Raw genomic sequence first — 16,819 nt, 5'->3', positions numbered from 1 at the left:
CAATCAGGTTAATTGGAGATACTAAAAATTGCCTAAGATGTGAATGTGAGTGTGTGTGCCCTGTGATGGACTGGCAACCTGTCCAGGGTTTTTCCTACATTTCAACAATTGAATTGTGCCCACTGTGACCTTGAATAGGATACGGCAATGGTAAAACAGACAATGAATGAATGAACTTTGAGTTTTCATTAATACAATTACAATATAATACATTCTAACAGCAGACTGACTCAGACTACAAAATGCTATGTAAATGTGATTGTGCAATGATTAAAAAAAAAGTGCTTGTTGATATAAATAACACGTTATATGGCCGTGGGCATTATTATGGATTTGCCTACCGACCCCACCCCCAGGAGGTGATGTGTTCACTAGCAATTAACTGGGTGCAAGGCAGCAATATTATGGACAGGACACTAATCCATTACATGGCATCCTAAGACATAGCCAATTACGTCTTTGTAGATGCCCGGCCGGCCGATAGCATCACTAAAATTTAAACCAGAATCTAGCTAGCGTTATGCTAGTGGTGTAAGAGAACGTAATAGACTAGTGTGCCACCTGAGCTCCCTAATATCAATTATAATTTACAAATATGGACTAGGCCTAATAGCTAGAGGGACGTCAGCACAGTTCTATGTAACCATTTAATGCTAAATAATTTCAATCCAAAATTGTCATTGTTTAAATGCTTAGTTAAATCTTATTGAAATATACTGCTGTGGAAAACAGAATGATCAACTTCCCTTACCTAACCTATTTATTGAGTACCTTATTGCAAAACCAAACCCTTACACAATACATTCCTTTTTCTTTACACAGAAACATCCACTACTGTGCAAAAACATACAGATCTGACACAAAACCTAAATCAAAAGCAAAATCTGTATCATTTCATGTGTCTTTTCATACCACTGCTGGGTTGCTATTGACCATTATAGGTAGGGCCCTACTAAATTAATGGTTGAATGTGAACCTAAAACATCCAGTAACGGTGCGAGGCTTCATGTTAGACATTTTGACTAACCGATTGCTAACTGAATTGCCGTAGGATTTTTAGGACTGCCTCATAGTGCATATTAACCAGTAAACTGAATTGAACACGATTTTCATGGCTGTGAATTAGGTAGGGAACCAATTTCAGGATAAAATGGGTCTACAAAAATTGTGTAATGTTTGTTAGTTTATTAGGATTTTAACATCATGTTTTACACTTTGGTTACATTCATGACAGGAACAGTAGTTACTCATTACACAAGATTCATCAGTTCACAAGGTTATATCAAACACAGTCATGGACAATTTAGTGTCTCCAATTCACCTCACTTGCATGTCTTTAGACTGTGGGAGGAAACCGGAGCACCCGGAGTAAACCCACGCAGAAAGGACCCGGACCGCCCCACCTGGGGATCGAACCCAGGACCTTCTTGCTGTGAGGCAACAGTGCTACCCACTTAGCCACTGTGCCGCCCAAAATTGTCTAATGATGTGGATTGACTTTGTACATAGTGGTGATATAGAACATGGGTTCTCAGCTTCAGTCCTGGAGGCTTACTGCCCCGTGGAACTTTCTCTGCTCCAGAAACACCTGCTTCAGCTCATAGCAAGCTTATTAACTAACTCATAAACTAAATCAGTTGTGATGGAGGTTAGGAAAAGACTAAAAGACGTAAAAGACGTAAAATAAAAAACCCAAGTAGATCCTGATGCATTTTAAATTAAATTCGTAAAACCTTGAGGAAACAGAATGTTATTTCAAAACTACTCTGAACTGACAAGGCTGATCATCACATATTTGGATTAACCCAGTTTATCACCTGGTTGCTGGGCAACCAAATCCACAAACTGGGCAAACACATTAGAGCACTTAGTTGCCCAGTTGGTTAGCTAATAAATTTATGAGGGGTTCCACCTGGAAACAGTGTTTTTTACCTTTACAGAATTCTAAACTATAAAACTTACCACAGCATCCAAGAACTTGACGCAGCGCCTCAGCTCCGGCCTGGTATCACAGAACTGCCTAAAAAGCATGCGTCCGATCGGCTGCCTCTCGCAAAGGCTGTTGTAGTCCTTCTCTGTAAAATGTAAAAACGGCATGGGATGAGAATCGGTGACTAAGCACTTTAAAAGAGAGGCAATATTTCAAACAAACACACACACACACAAGCGCAAACACACACACACAATATGGGTGCATGCAGATGCACCAAGCAAATGAGTAAATATCATTGCAGCCAGTCGATGAACACAATAAAAATCAATAGCACTCTCCTCTCTTCCTCTCTATGCCTGTAAAGGAAACCTCAGGGACACGACCATTACTCTACAGCAAAGAAATAGACGCTAGCAGCATCAACATCCTACCACAGACAATCTCCAAGCTTAAAGGCTCACTCTGAGCTTCACTAAACCACTTACTTGCTTCAGATCTACAGTGCTAAATGTTGCTATTTACATCAAATGTTCTTCTTTTTGCTACTCGCATTACTAACGTCCAGCCCAAACCCATTCCACTTGCTGTCCGTACCTAAATTCACACAGTATTGACATAATCAAGACACCTACAGCAATCTTTATCATAGTCGGTTGAAAATCAGTTTCATATTTTGTCTTATTCAGCTTTAAATAAATATACAATATTATTTAGAGTTACTTTTACGATTAAAGGTACACACTGTAAAGAATTCCACAGTACAAAGTATTCAGGCGTACATCCATCCATCGATCCATACATCCATCTATTGACTTTGAAGGTAGACTAAATCCCAGAAGGTTTTCCACCGTCTACATCAACACACCACATAAATCACCATGTAGGTTAAGTAAGGTAAGGACTACTGATCAAAAAGTTGATGGTTCAAGAGCCATGCTTCCTCTGTACCGATACTACACTCCACTGCTGACTGAGGATCACCCCAACTGACACACGCCCCCTCCGACACGTGTGCAGTAACGACATCTTTTCACCTGCATGAGGCGAGTTTATATGCCGATCAGCTTTGTGTAAAGAGAGACACACCCTGGTCAACGACTTTGCGCAGGCACCTTCAATCAGCCAGCAGAGGTCGTAATTGCATCAGTTATGAGGAACCCTGGATGGGATGTCAGAGCTGAGATTCAAAGCGATGTTTTCCCAGCAAATCCCAGCTCTGGTGTGCTAGCGTGTTTTACCGCTGCGCCTCCTGAGCGTCAAGCCCCACCACTTCTAAGTTGCCCATTCTAGACACCTCAACAAGGCCCTTAACCCTCAATCGTTTTCAGTCACAACTGTTAGTCAATCTAAATACAGCTGTCTGCTAAAGGCGTATAATGTATAATGTAAATGTACGTACATAGGTTATGATGGCTTCTATACTCTTAAGAAGTGCACTAGGTAGACAATGTGTACTCATTTACCTTTTACAGTTGTAGGCTAGTGGTTAGGGTACTGGACTAGTAATTCAAAGGTTGATGGTTCAAGACCCACCACTGCCAGATTGCCACTGTTGGGCCCTTAAGCAAAGCCCTTAACCCTCTACTGCTTAGACAATATACACTGATCGGCCATAACATTTAAACCACCTCCTTGTTTCTACACTCACTGTCCATTTCATCAGCTCCACTTACCATATAGAAGCACTTTGTAGCTCTACAATTACTGGCTGTAGTCCATCTATTTCTCTACATACTGTTTTAGCCTGCTTTCACCCTGTTCTTTAATGGTCAGGACCACCACAGAGCAGGTATTATTTAGGTGGTGGATCATTCTCAGCACTGCAGTGACACTGACATGGTGGTGGTGTGTTAGTGTGTGTTGTGCTGGTATGAGTGGATCAGACACAGCAGCGCTGCTGGAGTTTTTAAATACCATGTCCACTAACTGTCCACTCTACAAGACACTCCTACCTAGTTGGTCCACCTTGTAGATGTAAAGTCAGAGACGATCGCTCATCTATTACTGCTGTTTGAGTTGGTCATCATCTAGACCTTCACCAGTGGTCATAGGACGCTGCCCACAAGGCGCTTTTTTTTGGTTGGTGGACTATTCTCAGTCCAGCAGTGACAGTGAGGTGTTTAAAAACTCCAGCAGCGCTGCTGTGTCTTATCCACTCATACCAGCACAACACACACTAACACACCACCACCATGTCAGTGACACTGCAGTGCTAAGAATGATCCACCACCTAAATAATACCTGCTCTGTAGTGGTCCTGTGGGGGTCCTGACCATTTAAGAACAACATGAAAGGGGGCTAACAAAACATGCAGAGTAACAGATAGACAGTTAGTAATTGTAGAACTACAAAGTGCTTATATATGGTAAGTGGAGCTGATAAAATGGACAGTGAGTGTAAAAACAAGGAGGTGGTTTTAATGTTATGGCTAATCTGTGTACTGTCACAGTACTGTAAGTTGGTTTGGATACAAGTGTCTGCTAAATGCCACAAATGTAAATGTAGGTTTGCAGCAATAACACTGATTTAAGCAATTCTGACTCTTACAGGTTCCATCACTATTTATTATTATTATTAGAATCTTCATCGTCTACACATTATCAACCATTTACCAATGTGATATCTTCATACAAACATACAAAAAATAATTGAATGATATTAGAATAAACTGTAGGTAATGTAGCTTTCAATTTTAGACAGTGAAATAAATTTTAAAGCATTAAACCTTTCAGTACGTTATAAGTGATTACCGACAAACGTATGCATCAACGGATGCATGATTTCTGCGCTCTGAGCTCTAAGCTACGTCTGTGGTGATGGAGTAGGATGATTAGATCAGGGCCGGAGGCGGATTTGCATGCACCGCTCAGGTGGACGATGAAAGGTTCCAGGGTTTTACAGAGGCAAATGGGAATGTGTGTGGGCCTGCATCGGCTTAAGCAGCCATGTGTGGGAGGCTGGTATTGATAGCAGTGCTGCATAAATATGTCGAAAGCTCGCAAAACCCTTTCCTGCTCAGCTAGAACATCTACAGGTGTGTGTTTTACCGGCGCTTTACGGTGCTCATAATCGAAAACGTGGACGCATTCCAACACTGAACAATAGCATTTTCTCTTTTGCTTTTGAGAAGGGAGATTTTTTTTGTTTTTTGTTTTTTGTTGAGTGTCTGCTGAATAATAGATCTTCCCGTTCAATCAGATGAACAACTGAGCAAAGTGGTGCAGGTCAGCCAATGCTTTTAAAGCAAGCTTTTAAATCACGGCTTAAATAGACAAGTGTTCTGCTTGCAGAAATGTTGTAATGGTAGCTGAACTGGGTTTACTGTTTACACTATGGCTTACTAACCAAAGCTGGCATGATACTACCATCTAAACCAGTTTCCAGGACCTTGGTGCATGGCATGATTCAGATAGGACACTTCGGCTTCCTAAATATTGGCCCACCTCCAGAGTTATTGATTAGTGAAGACACAAAGTCAGAGTTCTGGACTTTCTGCCTGCCAATCTAGGTCTCCCCAAACAGCTGGTACAAAGTTCACTGGAATGTCATTGTACGCTATAGTATGAGAATTCCCTTGGTTAGAAAAGTGTGGTCCTTCATATGTACTGAGACTGTAATAATATACATTTATGACATTAAGAAGACACTTTTTCCAAAGCGACTTCTTATTAAGCACGTACACAACACAAGCAATTGAGGGTTAAGTGCATTGCCCAATTGTGGCAACCTGCCTGTGGTTTAAACCAGCAACATTCTGATTACTAGTCCAGTACCTTAACAACTGACCTACCACTGTCCTAAATGTGATCTAAGTGACTGTGACTATTCCAGCTTTTCAATGGGCGCAAGGCACACAGTAACACACACACACACACATACACACACCCATTCACCTACAGGGCAATCAGTATGTTACAAGATGTAACATAAAGCCTCCACAAGGGGGCATTTGCATACACTCACTCACTCACTGTCTTAACCGCTTATCCAATTAGGGTTGCGGGGGGGGGGGGGGGTAACACAGTGCAAGGCACACAGTAACACCATGGATGGGACACCTACAGGGCAATTCAGTGTCTCCAATTAACCTGACTGCATGTCTTTGGACTGTGGGAGGAAACCGGAGCTCCCGGAGGAAACCCACGCAGACACGGGGAAAAGATGCAAACTCCGCACAGAAAACACCCGGACCGCCCCGCCTGGGGATCAAATCCAGGACCTTCTTGCTGTGAGGCGACAGTGCTACCCACTGAGCCACCGTGCCGCCCATTCATGGCACCAAATAAGATCCTCGAATTGTAACCAATGCAGATGGTTTTTACTCTATTGTTAGGCTTTTGTTCAACTGTTTAACCAGGTAAGAAAGAGGACATTTTTATACGCTCCACACTTCAGCCGAATTCTGTGAGCACGTGACCTACTGCTTTGCAAAGTTGCTGTAGCTGCAAGATGTTTTCTCTTTATAACAGACCACTAAAGTTGTGTCATCATTTTGTAGTCCACGCCATGCTGTTATGCCCATATTTGGTAACCCAGGTCTAAGAGAAAGGCGATTTGGAAAATTGCCTCTCTAGCATCCTGTAGTCATTAAAAATGTTCCAAAGCTGTTACGTTTTGTTTTATGGAGATTCTTCTGTCTATTATCACTGGATCCTCTGAATTATGAAGTCGTTAAAGAGTCAAAATATGAATATTGCTAAATGTGAGCTAATGCTACTGCGCACTGAATGGACTTCACTAGACTGGAAGCCTCTTAAATAACCACACGAAGCAGAGCGATTCACCAGTGTAACAGTGGAGTGATATTCACAAGTTTTAGTTGATATTTTTAGTAGCTAGCTACATTAAAGTACAAAGCAAGGATGGTTGGGTGTTACGCCTTTGGTTGCAGTCACCAAACTGGAGGTATTGCGGGCTGCTCATTGTAGTTCAGCGACGTCTAATTAATGCGCAGTAGCATTAGCTTTCGTGTAGCATTATTAGTATTACGACCCTTTAACAACCTCATAATTCAGAGGATCCAGTGATGTACAGGAAAAAAATTTACATAAGACAAAACATATATAGGGTTCTGAACATGTTTATTTAGCACAGGATGCGTTAGAGCCGATTTTTTGAAAATCCTGTTCATTTTGGCCATAAGAAACCAGACCTGGGTCTTCAAATATGGGCATAACGAGGACTACAGAATGACGCACGACTTCAGTGGTCTATAACAGCACTTACAACTAACCTGGTCAGATCTAATTCTCAATTTACCCGCCCACCCACTCATTCATTGATCATATCGTATTGTACCATACAAAGACTCAACAAGAGGACACTTCTATCAGAAAACAAAATCCTGGAAGAGATTGTATTTCCTAAGAAGGTTAAAAAAATGTTTGGACATAAAATAACCCTAAGTAAAATTAGGCAATTTATTGTGATGTGACAATGCCACATTGCTTCATTCTCATGTTACAAAGGTCAGCATGTTTTATTTGCTTCCTATCCTTAGAAATGTGGAAGCTGAGAGTTTCCGGATTTGCCAGTTAAGGTGGCAGCTTTTTTGTTTTCATGCTCACTAAATGAGCTGAACATCTTTGGCTATATACAGTAAATTCCAGAATTATTGGCACCTTTGGTAGGGTGGCCAATAAATGTGTACATTTAATCAATCTTACACTAATAATATGAAAGAATCTAAACTTCCCATAAAGAAAAATGTATCTTTAAGCCGCTCAGGTGGCGCAGCGGTAAAAACACATGCTGTTCACCAGAGCTGAGATCTCGAATACATCGTATCAAATCTCAGCTCTGCCTGCCGGCTGAGGCTGAGCGGCCACATGAACAACGATTGGCCTGTTGTTCAGATAGGGGCGGGATTAAGCCGGATGGGGACTCTATCTCAGACTGGTGCAATTACAACCTCTGCTGGCTGGTTGGTGGCGCCTGCACGAAGATGGGAAAGGAGTGCAGTAGAGGGTGTGGCTCTCCGTACACAGCGCTGTACTGCACTGCACTCTTTAAGTGTAGGTGATAAGATGTTCGATTGCTGTGCACGTGTCGGAGGGGGCGCCAAAAAGGGGGAAAAAATGATCTTTTAACAAGCCACATGTCAATTCCTGGATCTTTAGTAATTAAGAACAATATTTTACAACAAAAATAATTAAATAACTATCAATACAATACAACAAATATTATGTCTTACGAATAAGCACTTATAAAGTTAAATATGTATAGGATCGTTATCATCTATGACTCCGTGTTTAACTGGGATACAAATACGAGGTGACAAACCATATTTTCTCAGTTATTTGTCAACATGGGGAAGATCAGCTCATTTACAACTCAGGAAGTGGCTGTAAAAAACAGAACTGAAATCGTCTGTCATCAACTGTTGGGACAAAAATGAAAAAGTTTAATATAAGATGAACCTGTATGAAAAAGGATGTGTATTTTGCACGATGCACATTGAAGTGGATGCTAAAAGAGGCAGAAATTACTGACAATTATAGCATTTTAGACTGACTAACATTTTCAAATGTACAATTAAATGTCACATTCATGCCAGAAAACTATTTGAAAGCTTAAGAGTCTGGAATTTGAACCTTGCTTCTAGAAGTTGAACCTTGGAACTGAAAGCAGGTTCTATGAAATCGGTTAGATGGAATAAAAACAAAAAATACTTTTTGGCAACAAGCACAAAGTGTGAGTCTGGCATGAACAAAGGACAGAAAAATAAACCAATCACCACTTTTCTTCTTTAAAGGCTCTGGGTACAAGTAAATGCCCCTGGCAATAAGGTAATAATGAGTTGTGGTTGGATCTTTTTGCAGGACAAAATCTAAAACATACATCATAATAATTCATTGTCTGTTTTACCACCACTGATCCTATTCAGTGTTGCTATGGGTACGATTTACCAGGTGAAAGGTAGGAAACACCCTGGACGAGTAATAAAACCCTGGACATAAAATAAGCTTTTACCTTGGCTATCCAGGTCCTCCAACCTAAACTCTATTGAACATCTCTGTAAAAGCTGTATAAGAAAGTTCACAATATCAAGACAACAAGAAAGACTTAGTAAAGGCAGCTGTGTCAACAATTCTTACCTGCCGTTTGTTGCTTTATTTTCTTGCATTATATTTACATTAAAAATTACATTTGTCTCATGTTCTTAGTGCATAATGGAATGCCTTTGTCATATATACATATACAGGTGTACAGTACCATGAAATTCTGTCTTCGCATATCCCAGCTTGTTTGGAGGCTGGGGTCTGAGCGTAGAATCAGTCATCGTATGTCGCCCCTGGAGCAGAGAAGGTTAAGGGCCTTGTTCAAGGGCCCAACAGTGGCTGCATGGCAGAGCTGGGATTCAAACTCTTAATCTTTTAGTTGATAGCCCAAAGCTCTAACCACTAGGCTACCACTGTCCCACATAATCAATGAGCTGATTGTAAATACTGCATTTAGTAAATACGGCTGCTCAGGTGGCGCAGCGGTAAAAACACACGCTAGCACACCATAGCTGGGATCTCGAATACATCGTATCGAATCTCAGCTCTGCCATCCGGATGGGCTGAGCGGCCACATGGACAACGATTGGCATGTTGTTCATATAGGGGTGGGGTATTAAGCCGGATAGGGACTCCTCATAACTGATGCAACTACGACCTCTGCTGACTGATTAATGGCGCCTGCAAAGGGGCGGGAAAAAGTGTGTTGATCAGGGTGTGTCTCTCCGTACGCAAGGCTGATTCGCATATATGCACTCGCCTAGTGTGGGTGACAAAATGCATACGGCTGTTTCCCACGTGTTGGAGGGGGCGAGAGTTAGCTTCGTTCTCCTTAATCAGAGCAGGGATCGGCATTAGTGAAGAGGAAGCATGACGCAATCGGGTAATTGGATGCGCTAAAAAGTCGGGAGAAAAAGGGGAGATAATGCATAAACAAAATAGCACAACAGGACAGAGGGGATAAATGTGAATGGGCAAACTTGCTGACCAGCGTCAACTTACAAAAAACTGATCAGGAACTTCATAACATTTTGGCAGAAAACTTTTAGACCACAAGAACAAGCAACATGTTTAGAGATTAAAGGGATAAATTCCAAATCATTTTCACATATTCACATTTTATCTAAAACCCTGTGTGCTTTGCTCAAAAGTAAGTAAAATATAAGAGTGAAAAAAGATGGTAACAAGCAAGTGTTTTGTCATCTACTTAAAGCTACTTTCTGTAAGTAACTTAGAGCTTGTTTTAATGCTTGCGTTAACATCACAGCCTAGCACCCTTTAAGGTGCAACATAAGACGCCTAAGTCGCTAACTACATGCTCCAGTCTGGTTAATTAGGGACACCCTTATCCAGATGGAACATTTTGATATCGTGTCACTGCCGAACAGAAGCAAAACAGACTCCTTTTATCCCATCTGCTAATAAAGTGGCAATTGTGCAAAAATTCATGTGACAGAAAAATGTAATAAATTAAGATATTTTCAGGAAACTTTCGAATGATTAAAAACAATTAAAAGGAGGTTACAAGCCAAGGCATGTGAGGGCAAGACAGAAGAACTCTAAAGCTGCCTCTTTAATAATGTGGCTCATTGGCATATTCTCAGTTTTTTCATCTCAGTTTCATCAACTGCTTTATTCTGGTCAGGGTCATGGTAGAACCGATTCTCCTGGGTAACACTGGGCACAGAGCCGGAACCCTGGACACGATTTCATTATATTGTTCATTGTAATTATAAGTACTTTATACTTGATTTCCCATGTCATACTGTAGCCTTTCCATTTCTGCTATTGTTTTTATATGAGGGTTCTTCAAAAAGTTTCTACACTTTTTTAAACTCTATTTATGAAGAAATTTAAAAGCAAATGACATCACTTTTCTACAGTCACCTTTCGATGCATTTTTTTTCCCAGCGTCGTACCAACTTTTTAATGCCATCAGCAAAAAATGTTTTTGGTTGAGCGCATAGCCAGTGATGCACCGCTGCTTTCACATCATCATCACATGAAAATCCTCTTCCCCATAAAGCTTATTTGAGCGTCCAAAAAGGTGGAAATCAGGTGGTGCCAAATCCAGACTATAAGCTCTCTCTCAGTCTCTCAGACACGACCAATTACTACTACTCCCACCCTCACCATTACCAACCAAAATATAAAAGTGCGGAAACTTTTTGAACATCCCTCGTATATTTCCCATGGTGTCTCTTTAATGTTTTATGGTTATGCACAGTTCTAAAATATGACTATGTACTTTGTACCTTTACCTAATTTGGTGTATATTATGAGGTATTATGACACATGATTTATTGTTACTTTTTTAAACCAAACTAAATAATGCAAACACAAAAAGCATTTCTAGGTTGGGAAAATTACTGTCCCTACAATCCTTAATTCCAAAAACGTTAGGACCATAATGTTAATGCTAATAATAACTGTATTAAATTAGGAACAGTAAAAAACTACATTTGTACGTTTCCAGTTTTACCTTATGAATAAAACAGTTTTTTTAATATACACTCAATCCAAATTTAATGCCTGCAACAATAAAAAAAAAAAGCCTAGGAGTATGTACTCTTTTAATTCCGCGACCACACTTGTGTAACACATGCAGAATATAAATTGCCGTTGTCATGTTGAACTAAGCATGGAATGTCGTCTAGAAAGTAGAATGTGTTATACCATAATAGTGCTTTCATTAATTGTACATGGTATATGGTCACTGTATGGTCAAATGTATTAAAAAACCCTTCTAATTATCTAGTCCAGGAGTTTAGGCATGCCCATTGCTACAGGTGTACATAAATTTATAAAAACTTCAATGCTCAGGTGGCGCAGCGGTAAAACACGCTAGCACACCAGAGCTGGGATTTCGAATACATCGTATCGAATGTCAGCTCTGCCATCCGGTTGCATGAACAATGATTGGCTGTTGTTCATAGGATAGGACAAGCCGGATAGGGACTCCTCATAACTGAGCGAATTTCGACCTCTGCTGGCTGATTGATGGCGTCTGCACAAAGGCGAGGAATTATGCGTTGATCAGGGTGTGGCTCTCCATGCACAAAGCTGATCGGCATATGAACTCGTCTCGTGCAGGTGAAAAGATGCAGTCGGCTACTGCACACATGTCGGAGGAGGCGTGCGTCAGTCCGCTCTCCTCAATCGGGGCGGGGGTCAGCTCCAGTGGAGAGGAAGCAAAACACAATTGGGTATAAACTGGATGTGCTAAAAAATCAGGAGAAAAAGAGAGAAAATGCGTTTAAAAAAAGCATTTAAGAAAGCAATTTAAGGTTGGGAAAAATTGTACCTGCAATCCTCAATCCCAAAAAAGTTAGGACAGCAATGATAATGCTAGTAATAACTGTATTCAATTAGGAACAGTACAAATCTACAACATTTCAAGTTTTACCTTATGGACACAATTGTTTATTTAATAAACACTCATTCCAAATTTGATGCCTGCAACAATTTCCAAAAAAAGCCTAGGAGTCATGCAGAATATCACTTGCCGTTGTCATTTAACGTCATCTAGAAGGTAGAATACATTGATTAAGCTTTGATAAAGCTTTCGTAAATGTACATAGTATATGGTCACTATTTGGTCAAATGTATTTGTTCAGGTGTCTAAGCCACGCCCATTGCTACAGGTGTAAAAACAATCTTCTATGCTACTATGCTAACTTTTTTGGGATGGACCTTTCCTGTGCCCAAGGTCCTTAAACACATGTTTTAACATGTAAGGTGTGAAGAAGCCCTACTGGCCACAGAGCTGTGACAACACCCCCATTGAACACCTTTGGGATAAATTTGGAAGTAGATTACGAGCCACCACTTTTCAGACAAAATCAGTGCTTGACCTGTTATATTATGTTACAGAGCCAACTTCGGGATGGTTTTGAAATGAGTTGGCCAACAAGCTTGGGGTCAGGACCACATACTTTTAGCAATATCGCCGACTTTTGCGGTAGACGTACCTATTTGAGTAAGCATATATTTACAAAAATGGTAAATTTACAAATAACTGCTTTATTTTTTTTGCAAGATAAGAGATAAATACCACTAAGGTTAATACGTGATTGAAAATATTGTGCACAATCTAAGCAAGGACATGAGATACCAAGGTTAAAAAAAAGCCATTGTTTTGATTTAAGGTTGTTTAAACTTAAATATAACTTCAATAAAACATGACTGGGGGAAACTACAGACACTGCCAATACTGATCCTATGATAAACAAAGCGAATAGGCAAGTCAACGTCTAATCAGGGCATTACACACTTGGGGTTTCCACTTCCTGCTTCCTGTGTGCTAAGCAACTTCGCTTTTCTTGGGGTCAAACAGCTGCATGGGTGTAGCAATCGCATCGCATGCCTGCAATGCAAACGAACGTTGGACCACTTCACTTCCTTATCTAAATCTCCTGATCTTGCTGCATCAGTGAATGTTCGATTCTGCATTTGCGCCGATACACTCAAGCTGTGTCAAATATCAAGTTAGGAGGATGTAAAAAAAAAGGTCTTGTTTTGCAGCTTAGAAGCAGCTTGTGCGTAAGACTTCTGGGCAGCTGGCCATGGAATGATACACATCTAGAACCCATCAACTGATTACTCTGCCATCCAGACAAATTAGGCTCTAACTCGGGGAAAATCATATGATTGAAGTTCATATTCAATCGGGGCCTTTTTTGCATCCCCACAGGCCATGATTTATACTTCTGGATGGTGAGGAAGTGCAATAGCCCCTTGTTTTCTTACCCAGAGTTACTATTCTTGACAGGTAAAATGTTTCTTGATATTCGAATTCCAATCATGCAGCATACAGGGTTTTTTAGATTTTATAGCTAAAGCAAGAATAACATTTCCATGCCTAAGGACCAGGCCTCAAGTAATGTACAACTAATATACAGCAGATTATGTCACTAATGCTGAGCCTAATAATTATAGTAAGTACATTAGGTACATACACTACATTCCATTCCAAAAACAAACCATATTAGAATAGACTGACCTCTCAGTGATCTGTTTAGCTATAACAACAGCCACTTTTCTGAGAAGGTTTCTCACAAGACATTGAAGCATGTCTGTGGAAATATGTGCCCATGCATTTGAATGGCTGGGCACTGATGTTGATCAAGAAAGCCTCAATTGATGTTCCAGTTCATTCCAAAGCTGTTCAGTAGGGCTGAGGTCAGGCCACTGGAGTTTCTTTAAACCAAGCTTTTCTCCACATCTTTATAGAGCTTGCTTTCTGCAGGAGCACAGTCATGCTAGAACTGGAAAGGACCGTCCTTAAACTGTTGCAAAGCTGAAGCCTAAAATTTCTATTATAACTGTTTATTACACCTGTTAGCAATAGTTGTGGCTGGAAGACATGAATTAAAAAATTAGAAGGGGTGTCCCAAGACATGAAAAGACAAATTGCTGGATATGATAAATCTGATGTACTGACCTAGAGACATCAGTGTGTCTGTAAATTCATTACCTTTATAGACGTAGTGACAATATTTATTGGCGCACCACCATTGTGTAAATAAAAATTCCAATGAATGTCAAATTCTGTTTTACTGAAATCGAAATATGATAACAGCATAAACCGGGGCTGTTTTGCAAGTAAAGTAAAACAATAGGGAAGATGATGGCAACATCTTCTATGTCCTATGTCGGTTCCCAGAAACATTTACAGCTTAAATTCTGCTAGTGAATCAAAAGCAAAAATGAGTCAAACACGATTTGTTACTGATTCTCTGTATTAAGCCAGTCTAGACACACAAAGTAATACTTTGTCTATAATTTGGGCCTTTATGATTGAATTCGAGAGACTGTGGCTTGGTGGGTAGCACTGTTGCCTCACAGCAAAAAGGTCCTGGTTTCGATTTCCAGATGGAGCGGTCTGAGTTTGGTTTCCTTCCACAGTCCAAAAACATGCAGTCAGGTTAATTGGAAATAAAAAAATGCACTAGGTATGAATGTGTGTGAATGTAAGTGTGTTTGTTCTGTGATGGACTGGCGACCTGTCTGGGTGTTTATCTACCTTCCACCCAGTGAATCATACTCTTTGAGACCCTGAATAGGATAAAGCCGTGGTAAAACAGACAATGAATGAATGATTTAATTCACAGAAGTGGGGATACAATTGTTACTTTATGCCTTGATTTTACATGCAAGACATTTACACTGTCTTGCATGTAGTTACTCACTGTTTTCTATATACAGTGGTACTTTGTAACAATAAGTCATGTAAAGCTTTGTGCACCGTAACACTCTATAGGAAATAATGGCACAGCAAGAGCTATTTTGCCGCTTCTCATGTGAATGCACCTTTACTTTATGGAATATGGTATACGATTAAGCATCTCCACGATTAAGAAGCATAAGGAAACAATAAAGAAGTAAAGGTGTTTTTTTTATATTATGTGTTATTTCCAGTGTATATGTGTCAAAAACAACCTCATTATTTTACATTAGCCTAAAATATATGCAGTTTCTCGAGACCATGGAACGCATTAACAGGTTTCCCATACATTCTTATGGGGAAAAATACCTTGAAACTCAGAACAATTGACACTGAGTTTTAAAATATGACTGTATTAAAGCAGGTCTTAATGAGTAGTTTAGTGTAAAATTGTAGCTCATTCATTTTTGTTTTGTCCTATAACTGTCCAACAGTTCTTGATAGACTTGCATGAGTGTAAATATACCATGTGTTGATTTTAAATGAGTAGATATCTGAACTAACAGCAATATGAGTGCGCACTTATTTTGTTGCCAATCAGTTGCAATCATTCTTGACACAGAAAACATACACCAACGGACAGGAAGTCATGTGTGATTGTGAAATGCAACATGCCTCCTCCATGAGCGTCCTTGGATGCTCAGCTCAGCTCCGCGATCTTGTTTTATCAAGTGCTCTTGACCTTAGAAGGGCCACATTCTAGATTAGAACATGCCTATCAGCACAGCCCTCACATTTGGCACATTTAAATTATGGGATATTATGTGACAGAACTCAACTGTTGCTTTTACTTGACGTGTGCTGAATCATATTTTTTCCCTCTTTTTTTTTTACTGGTGTTAAGAAGCTCAAGGCTTTAGATAGTCCAGTAGTCTTTAACATGCTGTTCTCATGCTGCCCTGTCACGGTCTGTTTATGGCCTTTTTTAAACGGCACTGAAACCAGAGCAGAATGTATTTACTTTTACTAACACACTTGACTTGTTGTAAACAGTGTCCTTGCGTACTTTCTTACAACACCGCACATGAAAGTCAACATCCTCTTCATGCTCTGCCCACAATTTCCTCTCCTTGTAACTGCATGAGATTTGAGCTCTCTGCTCGGCTGAATCTTTGTTAAACTAAACGTTTCTGGTTTCAGATAAGACCATCTCAAACCAACCATAGAGGAAACTGTCAAACTAAAAATTCAGCTTTATTTATTTATTTATTTTAATCAAAACAGATACTGACTAATCACACCGGAGGTTATCAGATTACACTGTTTATATTAAGGACTAAGTTTATAATAAAGTAGAACAGGGTAACTACTTCAAAATTTTCCTTTTCCTGAATTAACTCAGTAAAATGAAGCTGCAAGGTTGAAAAATTAACCAGGGTACTGCCTTACGCTCTGAATGTGTAAGTACTGACCACCACTGTAAACTGAAATAAACACCTTTTAAGACAGAAGGATATAATCTGATTAGAGAATACCTTAAATGTGTACAATCTGGGTAAAATTAACCCACACTGTACAAACAGTAACATATTTGGTTAAATAATTGTATTTAATGTAGCTGGATGGACTTTTTTAAATAAAAGACAACAATAATTTTATTCCAACCAACTTGCAGATTAACATATCTAAAAGCAATTTGTGCTGATCCCCCTTTACCAG

General features: G+C 39.9%; 1 protein-coding gene across 2 annotated transcripts in view; it reads right to left on the bottom strand.

Moving 5' to 3' along the window:
• Positions 1 to 16,819, bottom strand: part of grk6 (G protein-coupled receptor kinase 6) — a 60,887-nt gene that overhangs the window by 29,094 nt on the left and 14,974 nt on the right. For both annotated transcript variants that reach the window (XM_063011052.1, XM_063011054.1), the window contains exon 3: positions 1,963 to 2,075. In XM_063011052.1, the coding sequence (XP_062867122.1) occupies positions 1,963 to 2,075 (113 nt within the window). The remainder of the gene's footprint in view (positions 1 to 1,962; positions 2,076 to 16,819) is intronic.

The sequence above is a fragment of the Trichomycterus rosablanca genome, chromosome 16 (assembly GCF_030014385.1).
Source record: "Trichomycterus rosablanca isolate fTriRos1 chromosome 16, fTriRos1.hap1, whole genome shotgun sequence".
In the NCBI taxonomy this organism is placed as follows: Eukaryota; Metazoa; Chordata; class Actinopteri; order Siluriformes; family Trichomycteridae; genus Trichomycterus; species Trichomycterus rosablanca.
This window is presented reverse-complemented; position numbering and strand designations above follow the sequence as displayed.